This window comes from Colletotrichum navitas (genome assembly GCF_030913465.1).
Source record: "Colletotrichum navitas strain CBS 125086 chromosome Unknown LY79scaffold_350, whole genome shotgun sequence".
Classification (NCBI taxonomy): Eukaryota; Fungi; Ascomycota; class Sordariomycetes; order Glomerellales; family Glomerellaceae; genus Colletotrichum; species Colletotrichum navitas.
Window position 1 is genome coordinate 1 of NW_026850896.1, and position 13,908 is coordinate 13,908.

Genomic DNA, 13,908 nt, shown 5'->3' on the forward strand with positions numbered 1-13,908 from the left:
GGACCTAGGTAGTATATAGGCAAAAGCAAGGCTGCCCTCCTAGGCAAAGGTAAGGCTAACCTTTTAATAATAATACTCTCTTTATTTAGGCCTTTAGTAGTACCTCTTTTAATATATATTAAGATAAAGATAAAAATAACTTTATCTTTTATACTAAGTAGGCTATATAAGTAAGTATCTTGTAAAGTAAAGGTTAATTTATTTATATAGTAGGCCCTATAAAGCCTATAATCCCTTCTTTAATCCTATCTTTAGTCTTTCCTTTATTATAATCTTAATTCTTATCTTATCCTATAGCTAAAGTAGTAGGTACCTTTTATTTAGGTAAAATACTTAAGTAAAAGGTAAGTCTATTTATCTAATATATAGCTAGTATATTATCTTATATAGCCTCTTTTTTAACCTAATACTCTATAGGTACTTTATATTCTTATAGGTTATATTAATAGGATAGTATAGCTAAGTAAAGACTAGGCTAACCTCTAGGTAAAGGCTAAGTCTATTTATCTAATATATAGCTAATATATTATCTTATTTAGCCTCTCCTTTTACCTATTACTTTATAGATATTTCTTATTCCTATAGATTATATTAATAGGATAGTATAGCTAAGTAAAGGCTAGGCTAGTTTATAGTAGGCTAATAGAAGTTATATAAGATAAATAAGTAAATAGGTAGAATATTTCTATAAGTATATTAGATTATATAGATAGGCTTACTAGTAAGCTAGTTAGTAGCTAGTGCCTTAGTTACCTTTATACTAAAAAGGATATATACATAAAGCTAAATAAATAAGTAAATAAATAAATAAGTTAATAGGTAGACACCTCTAGGCAAAGGCTAAGTCTATTTATCTAATATATAGCTAGTATATTATCTTAAATAGCCTCTTTTTTTACCTATTACTCTATAGGTACTTTATATTCTTATAAGTTATATAAATAGGATAATATAGCTAGGTAAAGGCTAGGCTATTCTCTAGGCAATAGCTAGGTCTATTTATCTAATATATAGCTAGTATATTATCTTATTTAGCCTCCTTAATTATATTATAGCTAAGTAACTTTTACTTACTTTTTATACTACCTAACTATTTAATACTATAATATTATAGCCTATTATATTATAGAAGATCTTTTACTTAGTAATAGTAATATAATTTTAGGTCTATTTATCCTATATATAGCTAGTATATTATCTTATTTATTCTCTTTATTAATACTATTCTCTAGTGGTTTTTTATATTCTTATAAATTATATTAATAGGACAGTATAGCTAGGTAAAAGTAAAGCTAACCTACTAACTAGGCAAAAGTAAGGCTAACCTCCTAGGTAGGCAAAAGTAAGGCTAACCTTCTAACTAAGGTAGGCTATCTTTATCTAGGCTTTAGTAGTACCTTTTTAAGCTATATTAAGATAAAGATAAAAATAACTTTATTTTTTATACTAAGTAAGCTATAAAAGTAAGTATTTTATAAAGTAAATATTAATTTATCTATATAGTAGGCCTTACTAAGCCTATACTTTTTTTTTATTTTATTTTTAGTCTTTTCTTTAGTATAATCTTCTTTTTTATTTTATTCTATAGCTAAAGTAGTAAGTGCCTTTTATCTAGGTAATAGAGAGATAAAATCTATCCTCTAGTAGCACTATAATAAGGGGGAACTAGCTATTAACCTAAACACTAAAGCCTTGTTAATACTAATTACACTATTAAGATTAAGAAAATCTAGCCTTAAAGGTTAGTAAAAAAAAGGCCTTTTATAGGTGTCTTTAGTAATATATAAGTAAAAGTAAAGCTAACCTTTTTACTAGGTAAAAGTAAAGTAAAGCTAAACTTTATACTTTTTTTTCTAGTAATATATTTCTTCTTTTACACTATAACTTAACCTTAGTAGTTATATAAATTATATATTAATACTACTATAGAAATAATTACTTCCTTTTATTAGTATATCTTCTAGAGGTTCTATTAGTTAACTAAGGTAAGTTAAACACTAGCTTTTTTCTCCTTAATAATCTATTTTATTTTATTCTCTTTTATTAACCTTTTTACCTCTAAGTAACTTATCTTTAGTAAGGCCTTTCTTTATCTTTTTCTATTTATAGCCTACTTCTTTTACCCCTATAAAAAAGGCTAAAGTATATTAGACCTTATAGTAAGCTATATATTCTACCTTTTATATAATAATATTACTAATATATAGCTATAATAGTGTACTACTTACTTACTCTCTAGTCTTTTTAGATAGTAGTCCTTAGTTAACCTTTCTTTAATTTCTTTAATAACTTATAGTAGAACTACTACTTAGTCTCTAGGAGTATAAGCTACTATAATAATCTTTATTTAGTCTTACTATTAAGTAAAATCCTATATAGTTTATAGTATATATATATATAGTCTATCTATATATAAGTACTTACTTTATTTTACTTTATCTTAGTTACTTATATACTTAATAGCTTAATACCTATAAGAGAAAGTAGTACTATATAACCTTACTATCTAAATATCTAATAATATATAGTAAGTAGTATATTTATTTCTTTCTCTTTTTTAAAATTTATAAAAATAGATTACTAATTCTTATTCCTTAGGCAGTAGTATAAATAATCCTAATAACTGCTTTCCTTTTAATTAAGAGGACCTAGAATTCTTATAAAAGCTAGATAACTACAAAGGCCTTAAGAATAACCTCTACAAAGACTTATAGTCTACTAATAACTTACTTAATTATAAAGAGTATATTACTTACTAGGTGTTAAAGACACTAACTACCCTAGTTACTAGTAATTTATATATATATATAGTACCTAAGCCTTAAGATAACACTTAATAAAAAGCACTTATTTATAAGTAAATAGCTTAGGATAAAGAAAGCTTATAAGTAAGGACTATACTTCCTACTATACCTATTACCTTAATTAATTAAGTCTTTATAGATATACCTTTAAGTACCTTTATTATATACTAATCCCTTTACTAAGGTAAAACTAATAAAGAGCTCTTTATTAAGCTAGCAAAAGAGTAGACAGCTATTTAGTTACTACTAGAAGAGCACTATTAAGTTTATAGTAGTAATAGTAGTAATATTAAATTTAACTTAGACTAATTTACTATCTATATTAACGCTACTAACTAAAGAGAAGTACTATAAGTAATAACTATATTTATATAAGATATAGCTATCCTAGTATCTAAGAATATAGTTCTACTATAAAAGAATATATATAGATAGTATACTATTAGTAGAGAACAAGTAGCTTTTTATTAAAGGTATACCTTTTATAGAACCCTTAATTAGTAACTATAGCTCTTTAAAACTAACTATAGTATTTAAACTATAGATACACTTATACTTAAGCACTATAATTACTAAAAAACAAAACACTAATGTCTACTATAGGCTTAAAACCTTATTAACTAAGTATTAATAGTATACACTAGATCTATATAAGCTATAGACTTAGTAAAGTATATTATTAGTTATCTCTCTATAGCTTAAGATAAAAAATAATAAGTTATCTTCTAAGATTTTTAATCTACCTTCTATATAGGGGTAAATAAAAAGTATAAAAACTTAAAAGCTTTTTATTAATAGTAAAGGTAATATTAGAGGACTAATTTCTATAGTATAGTTACTACTATTCTAGAATTTATCTAGAAGGAGGCTTCTAGAGTTCTTAGACATAAGGTTAAATTAATATACTTATAAAAGCTCTAGAAGGAGATTAGTCTCTCTTTTAATATATACTTAATTATTATTTTATCCTATAGCTAAAGTAGTAAGTGCCTTCTATTAAGGTAAAACACTTTAGGTAAAGGCTAAGCCTATTTATTTAATATATAGCTAGTATATTATCTTATATAGCCTTTTTCTTTACTTATTACTCTATAGGTCCTTTATATTTATATAGGTTATATTAATAAGACAGTATAGCTAGGTAAAGGCTAGGCCTTCTAGGTAAAGGCTAGGTTTATTTATCTAATATATAGCTAGTATATTATCTTATTTAGCCTCTTTCTTTACCTATTACCCTATAGGTACTTTATATTCCTATAGATTATATTAATAAGATAGTATAGCTAAGCAAAGGCTAGGCTAACCTTTTAACTAGGATTTTATCTTAGCCTATAGTGTGTCCTATAACCTATATATTAAGAAGTGTTATATTAGTAATTATAGCTACTTTAGTATTTTTTATCTCTATATATATAACCTTAAGGCTAAAGATAGTAACCTATTGCCTAATTATATTTATTTCTTAGAGAAGGTCTAGTGTAAGTATAAGATCCCCTTGTAGATCTTATATCTTAGCCTTTACTACACTACTAGCACCTATTACTAGTAGAAGGACAAGTTTACCTAGATTATTATACCCTAAGTTATATAGCTAATGTTAACTAAGTAAATAATATAGACCTACCTAAGGCTCTTTTATTTACTAAATATAGTAACTATAGTATAGTTAGATAAGAACTACACTTAGATAAAAGTAAAGACAATAAAGACTAAAGGTATAGTTAGTTATTTTCTATTAGAGTATAGTTAGTAGAGTATACTAATAAAAAAACTATACAAAAGTAATATATATAGAAAGTGTAGATTAAGAAGAGTAAGTGACCTTATTATTAAAGTAAGTAATAACCTCTATCTTTATACTTTTTATTACTAAAATTCTAGGAATATATTTTAATGTAGTCTTAAAGAAAGGCATATAGACTACTCTAAGGTTATTACATTAGAAAAGGATAGCTTATATAATCTAGAAAACTAACCTATAGCTATAGTAACCCTAGATATTTATATTAAGATTCTATTATAAAAGGTTACTTAAAGTAAATAGCTTAATAACTATAGACCTATTTATTTATAACTTTATTTTCTTTATTACTATATATAAGGAATATTAGTTTACTATAGTTACTAATAAGGTAATAATATATCTCTATATAAGGTATAAATCTCTTTTAGCTACTAAGCGTAAGAAGATTATAAAGGCTATATAGGTATACTTTAGTATTATTAAAAGCTAAGGTAGCTTAGTATTACTTTAGCTACTAAAGCTAATATTAAGTCTAATTAAGTATTTTACCCCCCTATAGCGTAATAGGCTTAAGTATATAATATATAGCTATATCTACTAATGTCTTAAGGTAATATAAAGACACTATTATAAATAGTATAGCTAGGTAAATAACTAAAAGAAGAGAGGTAATATAAGGAGGAAAATAGGTAAGCCTAAGAAGGCAGTATAGGTTAATAGGGTTTTATACTAGCGCTTTTTCTTAATATAGGCTAGCTACTACTAGTTCTAGGTAAGCTAGAGAGAGAAGGTAAATAGGGGCATCTATAATAGGCTAATAAAGGCTCTAGTATATAATATTATTATATAGATTTACTAAAAATAGGCTAAATAGGCTAAGGCTTAAGGAGATAATATTATCTATAATATAAATAATAAGCTAGATATAAACTTATAAGTAAAATATATTTAATAGGTAAAACACTTAGAAAAGAGGTCTATAAGTAAGCTTTAGGAAATAACTAAGCTAATTATAGAGAAGAAAGAGGTACTCTAGGCTATATAAACAGTAATAAAGAGGGTCTTACACTAGGTATACACTATCTTAACCTTCTACTAGGTAAAGAATATAGTATTATTTAAGGTGCAGTAAAAGAAGGTATATATTAAGCTAGCTAGGCTATTTAATAACTAGTTAAAAAATTAGATATAGAAGTAATATAAAGGTATTTAGTAGAAGCTACTCTATATATAGAACTATATATAGGAGATAGCTAAAGATAAGTAGCTACTATATTAGCTAATAGTAAAGTAAAGTAAACTATAGGACTACTTTAAAGCTATTATATAGAAGGAGGAAGCACTTAACGTTAAGGAACTAGATAATATACTAATAGAGGTAAAGTAGGCTACACTTAAAATACTTATTAGTATTTTTAACTACCTAATCTAGTAAAGTAACTACTAGAATATCTTAATTAGTATACTTATAGTAATAGGTATTAGTAAAGACAGTAGCTAGGTAAAGGTTAATAACTATATAACTATTTACTTAGCTATTATTAAAGTAAGCTAGATACTTATTATATACTAGTCTACTATTAAAAAGAAAAATACTATAGTAAAGAAGGTAAAAGAGATAAGTAAAGAGGTAGCTAAAGACAAAGTCTATAGTATATTCTAGTATATATATAAAAAGGTATAAAGGTTTATAACCTAGACGTTAAGTACACCTAATACTAAGCTAACGCTAATAGATTAGATCTTAGAGATATATATAATAAGGTTAATAATCTAGTATAGTATACTAATCCTTAGGTTAGTAGACTAGATCTAAGACTAGATATTATTCTAGAGGGCACACTTTAGTATAGGCTAGCTATTAGATATAATATATAGGCTAGTGTAAAAGGCTAAAAAGCTACTTACTAAGCTAATAATAATAGGTAAAAGGCTAAGTAAAAGAGAAAAGCTATAAGAGGCACTACTAGTAATCCTATAGGCGTTTATTAAGGATAACTATAGTAAGTAATAGCTAGGCTACTTATTCTTATAGAATAACTATAATATATAAATATAAAAGGGAGAAAAATAAGTGTTTAGCTAGATTAAAGTGTTACCTAGACTAGTATAATAGTAAGGCGTTAATAATAGTAAGGTAGAAGAGGCTAGGTAAAAGGTCTTTTACTTAGTAGTATAGTAAGTATATAAGTATACTTTTAAGTAGTTCTATAAGCGTCTATAGCTACTTATATATATACTTAGTAGTTAACCTAGGTAGGTAATAAAGCTAGTAAAGATCTAGTATACTAATATAGTTAATAAAAGGGTTTAGAATATACTTATATATAATAGTTCTATATATTTTATAATAGTGTACTATAAAGGCTTTTATAGGATAGGCTAGGCTAAAGTAATTTATTAGTATTTACTATAGGAGGTAGACAAGCTACTAGTATAATATCTCTAGCTAGTGCTACTGTTTTAGTAAAAGGTATAAGGGATAGTATAAAAGACTAGGGGCTATAGTGTATACCTCTAGGCTAGCAAGGTTCTATAGGGGGAGAAAGGATAGTAAAATAAAGAGATAGACTAGCTAGGTAGCCTTAGCCTAGATAATAATAATAATAATAAAGAGGAGGTAGTAGTAGTATAGATATAGAAAAAGGACTAGGTGTAGATAATAGACTAGTTATAGTAGATTATCTAGTAGTATAGTAGCTAGCTACTAGAAAGTAAGCTTAACGTTAGTATATAGTAGTATATTACTATTACTATTACTAACTAGTACTTAAATAAAGTATTTAAATAGCCTAGTGTAAGTAAAGGTAGTCTAGATAAAGACAAAGAGGTAGATAATATTTATAATAGTATATAAGATCTATAGACTAAGTATAGTATAAGAATAGCTAGGCTTATTTACTTATAGTTACTTATATAGTTTAGTAATAGGTTTATAGCTAAGTAATAGTAGTTTTACTAAGTTAACTAGTAGTAGCACTAGTTCTTTAACTTTAGGGTAAAAGACTATAAAGTAAAAGTAAAGTTAAAAGTTAAGGCTAAGTAAAAAGTAAAGCTATATAATAGTATCTAGATAAAGGCCTAGCTCTAGTAGTAGGTATATCTATAGTAGGTCTATTTAAAGGGGTAGCTTTAGTAGATAATAGGCTAACTAGAGGTAATATTCTAAGGGAACTAGGCGTAGGCTATCTAGGTAATTACTAATAAGTAAAGCCTAGTAGTATAGATTATAAGTATAGGTAGTAGTAAAAGTATATTATTTATACTATTAGTGTTCTACTTACTAAAGGAAGTAATAATTATAGTAATACTACTTATATTACTATAGATAAATCTATATATATACTATACTAAGGCTAATATTAGCTTAGTAGTATAGTTAAGCTAGAAAGTATTATAAGTAGCTATTATTATATTTACTATACCTAAGTCTATAGTTAGTAAAAGGTTTTATAACTTTATTTTATAACTATAAGTAAAGTAAGTACTTAACTAGGTTATTATTAATAAGTACTATATAGTACTAAATAAAAGTATAATATTCTAGCTAAAGCTATAGAAGATTAAGGTAGTAGTATATAAGTTTAAGGTATAAATAGTCTACTTAATAGTAATACTTATACTAGGTAATAAGGCTATATTCTTCTATAGTATAAGGTTTAACCTATAGTAGGTAGTTATATTCTAGTCCTAGATAATATAGAAGAATATCTAGTACTTTATTCTTAATATTAAAGGTTACTATAAAAGTAAAAAGGATATAGTTAAAGTTAAAGTTTATAAAGTTATTATTATATAGGTAAAGTAGTTATAGTAAAAAAGAGTAAAAAGAAAAGTAATTATTTATATAGATTTTATTAAGTAAGTAAAGTAGCTAAGTAAGACACTTAGCTACTTAATATTCTTTAGTAGTATTAATTTAGTTAAAGGTAAAGTAGTATAACTAGAGGTATAGTAATAAAGTAGTAAGTTAAAAGGCATTATTATAGTAACTAATACACTTAGGCTAAAGATTAATATACTTAATATTTAGGTAGTAATCTATACTAAGATACTATATATACTATAGTACTTTATTTAGGAGAGTAGTAAGGCTAAGTAGAATAGTTAACTAAGCGCTTTAGTAGTAGTATAGTAGGCTAAAAACAGAGGCTAGTAAAGAGAAGTAGTAGTAAAAGAGTATATAGTAGGCAGTAGGTACTAGTAAATAGTACTAGACTAGGTTATAAATAAAAGGATAAACTAGTTCTACTATAAAGATAATAAAGAGGTATATAATATATACTAGAGGTAGTAGTAAGTAATAGCTAGTAGTAAAGTAATAGTGTCTTTTACTAGTGTCTAGGTAGTAAAGTATAGCTAAGTAAAGTAGTAAAAGTAGTTTAACTACTAGTAGCTTAAGAAAAAGTAAATATAAAAAGGTAAAAAAGTTAATATATTTTTTTAGTAGCTTTACTAAGTGTAAAATAAATATATTCTATACTATAAGGATAAAGAATATAATAATAGTAGTAAGTATATATTCTTAGTATACTTATAAAAGGCATTAGGCTAGTAAGTATAAGTATAGTAAGGTATCTAACTTATATAGGCTAAGATATTTACTAAGTAGCACTTTAAGAGGTTCTTTAGTTACTTCTAATATAGGATACCTTAGTATATATATAAGTATTAGGAGGCTAAGGTAAATAATAGTAGTTAGTTCTTAGCTAGGCTAAAGGCTTACTAGTTTAGTATAGCACTAGTAGCTATATTTATAGGTAGTATATTATAGCTTCCTAAAGTAGTAAGGCAGTAGATAATAGTTAATACTATAGATAAAGAGGAGGTCTTATAAGAGGAAGACCTAGTTAAAGAAGAGAAGGTAGTATACTACTAGCTAAGTAGTAAAGTTAAATAAAGTAAAATTAAGGCTAGTTATCTCTACTATATAATAGCTTTACTATAGAATAAGGTAATAAAGGAGAAGGAATAGGCTTTATAGGCTATATATTATATAAGGTAGAGAAGGTAGTACTATAGAAAGCTAGAGAAAAGAGACAAGGTACTTAAAATAAAGTAGTATATTATCTAGTAAAAGTATAGTATTTATAGTAGTTAGATTTAAAATAGTAGTAAAAAGACTAAGAAAAATAAAAAGTAAAAGAAGGTTAAATATATATAGGTAGGTAAATATTATTATATATATAAAGGTATAATAGTATACTATTAGTATATAGCGTTTATAGTATAGGTAGAGAGCCTAAAGAAGAAGGTTATATAAGGTAGAGGTAAAGTAGGTTAAGGATATATAAGGTTAAAGTTAAGGTTATAGGAGTTAGATTAAGGTTAAAAATAAAGATATAGTAGAAGGCTAAGGTTTAGTAAGTAAATTAGCTATATTACTATATTCTTTACTATTAGTATATATTATTTATATATTATAGCGTTAGTAATAAATAGAACTAAGTTTATTATAATAGTAAGTTAAGTTTATTAAGATACCTAAGTTAGGTTTATTATAATCTTAGCACCTATATTTACCTAGAGTAAGATATATTAGTAGGTAAAACCTAGGACTAAATAAGTTTAAGGTAAAGACTATAAAGATAATAGTTTAGAAAAAAAGATAAACATTTAGTGTTAAGGGGGGTAAAGATATAGTTAGCTATTAAGTAAGTATAGGCCTATAGGCCTATCTAGGCAAAAGGTATAGACTAGCTATTACTAATCTAATAATATAGCTAATAACATAGGAGAATAAAACAGAATAAAAAAAGAAAAAGGAATTAAGTAAGAAGACAAGAGAAAAAGGTATAAAGAGGAGTATAACCTATAAGGTTAGCTATTAATAGCTTAAAAAGATAACTTATAAAGATAAAGCTATTTATTTTTTATTAGCTATATTCTATTATAATTTACACCTAATGCCTATTTACTATTATTACTAATAAAGTAGCTAGCTATTTAAGGGCCTATTACCTATTAATCCCTATTACTAAGTAAGCTAACATTATAGAGATTATCTATAGTATAAAAGGCATTATCTAATCCTAGGCCTAATAGGCTAAATAACGTCTAGCTACTAAAGTAGTATAACAGAGGGGGTAGCTAATAATAGCGCTAATTTTATATATATATATAAAGAGCAAGAGAAGAAGTCTAAGGCTAGTATATATAATAAAGTAGATTAGGGTTAAATAGAGAGTATAAGGAAGAGTATAAAGGAGGCTATATTTAGTAAAAAGAGGATAAAGGATTATAGTAGTTATTTTAAATATAGGTTACTATAGGTGTTATACTAGGGGTAGAAGGCATTAAATAAGGACAATAAGTAGTTTAAGTAAAAAGACATAGGGAGGTATTAATATAAGAGGGTAGTAGTAGAGATATATATAGTAGCTATAATCTAGTTAAAAGAGAAGGTATTAAGAGAGGTAGTAAAGATAATATAGGAGGCAGAGGAGATCTAGGAAAGCGTAAGCAAGGAGGAGGTATACTAGTAGTTTAGGCAAAAGATTATATAGAGAGGGATCTAAGTAAGCAAGTTTTATAAAGTAATAGGCTAGTTATAGTAGTAAGTATTAGGGTGTAGTAAGTAAGCAGTAAGGCAACAGAGGTAGGCTAGTAGATATAGTAAAGGTAGGTAGGCTAAGAGGTAAAAAAGCAGAAGTCTAAGTTTATAGAAAATAGTTAGAGGTAAATAATAATATAGGAGGTATAACCTAGTATTTATATTAAGTTAAAAGTTAAGGTTAAAGTAAAGACAAGCTAGGTTATAGATAAAAAGAGGGTAATTATTATATATAGGTTATAATAAAAGAATATATAAGGTAATATAAAGTAAAATAAGCGTAAAAAACAAGTTTATTAAATAAAGTTTATAGTAATATCTTAATTATATTTATAAGTATATATCTAAATATTAATAAATATATAGGGATATAGGTATATATATATATATATATAAAAGTAAATAAAAATAGTATATTAATATACTATATAGGGTAAAAAGTAAGTAAAATAGATTAGAAGTTAAAAAAAAAGAATATATATTAAGGTAGTAGAGAGGTATAAGGTAAAGTAATAGGTATAGTAAGAAAAGATAAAGCAAGAGTATATATCTAGGAGAAGATAAAGACAAGGACAAGAAGATTAAAGTAGGACAAAAGTAAGAAAATAAAGAAAGGGGGGGAGGATAAGAATAACAAAGAATAGAAAGAAGATATATAGGTAGAGAGACAGGAATTAGAAAAGTAGCTAAGAGAAGGAATAGGTAGAAGGAAGAGAAAAGTAAGAGAGGATATAGGTATAAGGCAAGGTTAAAGGGGAGAAATAGGAGGAGGAGGGTTAGGGTTAGAGAGGGAGAAAAGGGTTAAGGTTAAAAAGATAAAGTAAGATTAGGGACTAAACAGCAAGTGTTAATATAGTTATAGTAATATTTAAAGAAATAAGTAAATTTAAGGCAAAGGTTAATATAGATATTATAAGAATATGATAGATATAAAAGAGAGTAAATAAGGTAAAAGATAAAAGTATAGGTATAAGTATAGGGGAAACAATATAAAGGAGTATTAATATAGTGTATTTAGCAAGGAGTAGGCAAAGATATAATTAGGAAGAGTAAAAAGGATATATAGTGTTAATAGAGGTTTTAAGGAATAGGTATAGTTAAGAAAGGTTATTATTTTTATATATAGGTTATAATAATAAAATATATATAGTAGTATAAAGTAAAACAAAGATAAAGATTAAGTTAGTTAGATAAAGTTTATAGTAATATTTTATCTATATTTATAAGTATATATCTATATATTAATAGATATATAGGAATATAGGCGTATATAGATATATAAAAGTAGACAAGAATAGTATATTAAGATATTATATAGGGTAAAAAGCAAGTAAAAAAGATTATAAGTAAGAGGAAAAAGATATATAGTTAGTTAGTAGTTAGGTAATAGGTATAGAAAGGAAGAGTAACACAAAGGTAAAGATAAGGACAAGAAAGCAAGAAGGGAGAAAGATAATAAAGAAAGAAAAAAGGTAAAAGAAGAAAGAAAAATATAGAGAAAATATATAGGTTAAGAGACAAGAAAGAAAAAGAAGAAAAGAAGAAGAAAGAGTATAGAGAAAATATATAAGTTAAGAGACAAGAAAGGAAAAGAGTAAAAGAAGAAGAAAAAGTAAAGAGAAGATATATAGGTCAAGAGAAAAGAAAGAGAAAAGGGGTTAAGAAAACAAATAGGCACAAGGTAGCGTTATAGGGAAAAAAAAGGCTAAAGTTAAAGAAAAAGAAAAGGGTTAAAGTTAAAGTATAAGAGCAAGGTTAAGGTTAAAAAAAAAGAAGGTTAAGGTTAAAAAGAAAAAAAAGGTTAAGGTTAAAAAGAGAGAAAATAGTTAAAGTTAAAAAAGAAAAGCAAGATTAAGAAGTAAAAGGCTAGTTTTAATTTAGTTATAGTAGTATATATTTATAGAGACAAGTGTATATAAAGCAAAGGTTAATATAGAGATTAAGGGAATAGGATAAATATAAAAACAAAAGATAAAGTAAAGGACTAGATAATAAGTAGATATATAAAGGAAATTAAAGAAAAGATTATTAATATAGGGTATTTAGTAATAAGAAGGTAAAAGAAATAAATAGTAAAGGCAACAAGGTTATATATAGTTAGTATAAGTTTTAAGGAATAGATATAGTAAAGAAAAGTAAAGTAAAAGAGGCTAGTAGGTAGATATAGGGAGGATAAAAAAAAATAAAGAGAGAACAGAGGTATAAAAGAATAAAGAGAAGAGGGGATAAAAAGGTATAAATAGAAAGAGAGGTAAAGGAGACAAAAGGGGTAAATATAATAAAAGAGTAAAAGGTTAAGGTTAGACAGAAGTAAAAAAGTTAAGGTTAAAGAGAGAGAAAAAAGTAAAAGTAAAAAAGAAAGAGGTAATATATAAAGTAAGTAATATAAAGTAAAAAAAGTTAAAAGAATAAGTTTATTAGATAAAGTAAGTAAGTATATAATATTTATATATATATATATATATTTATTAGTGTAAATAAATAGGTAAAAATAGATAATAGAATATATATATACAAAGGTAAAAAGAAAAAGTATAGTAGTATATAATATAGGGTAATAAACAAGAAAGAAGTATTATAAGTAGAGAGAAAAACAAAATAGATTAGGTTAGTAAAGGAGTTTAAGGTTAAGGCAATAGGTATAGTAAAGAAAGGTAGGGCAGAAGTATAAGGTAAAGAGAAGATAAAGATAAAAATAAAAAGAGAAAAAAAAAAGAAAAAGAGAAGCAAAAAAGAAGAAGGAGAATATAGAAGAGATATATAGGTGTAAAGACAAGAAAAAGAAAAGGGAGTAAAAAAACAGATAG

The 13,908-nt window shown here is 25.4% G+C and overlaps 1 protein-coding gene across 1 annotated transcript; it reads left to right on the forward strand.

Annotated features, from left to right (window-relative positions):
• Nucleotides 1–4,398: 4,398 nt before the first annotated feature.
• LY79DRAFT_585571 (uncharacterized protein) lies at nucleotides 4,399–13,582 on the forward strand (the record flags this gene model as incomplete). The annotated part of the gene is given in 39 exon segments (XM_060560509.1): nucleotides 4,399–4,409; nucleotides 4,599–4,617; nucleotides 4,926–4,936; nucleotides 4,960–4,985; nucleotides 5,137–5,158; nucleotides 5,186–5,194; nucleotides 5,300–5,320; nucleotides 5,835–5,838; nucleotides 5,879–5,926; nucleotides 6,427–6,432; nucleotides 6,530–6,551; nucleotides 6,793–6,804; nucleotides 6,998–7,014; nucleotides 7,340–7,345; nucleotide 7,546; nucleotides 7,727–7,741; nucleotides 8,286–8,297; nucleotides 8,348–8,383; nucleotides 8,400–8,409; nucleotides 8,461–8,477; nucleotides 8,618–8,636; nucleotides 9,058–9,059; nucleotides 9,092–9,102; nucleotides 9,323–9,334; nucleotides 9,497–9,502; nucleotides 9,713–9,716; nucleotides 9,782–9,812; nucleotides 9,991–10,009; nucleotide 10,076; nucleotides 10,941–11,006; nucleotides 11,338–11,360; nucleotides 11,468–11,475; nucleotides 11,534–11,541; nucleotides 11,656–11,698; nucleotides 12,255–12,260; nucleotide 12,420; nucleotides 12,498–12,517; nucleotides 13,139–13,157; nucleotides 13,574–13,582. 39 exon segments carry the CDS (start codon nucleotides 4,399–4,401, stop codon nucleotides 13,580–13,582), a joined length of 633 nt encoding a protein of 210 aa, XP_060406630.1.
• Nucleotides 13,583–13,908: the final 326 nt, after the last annotated feature.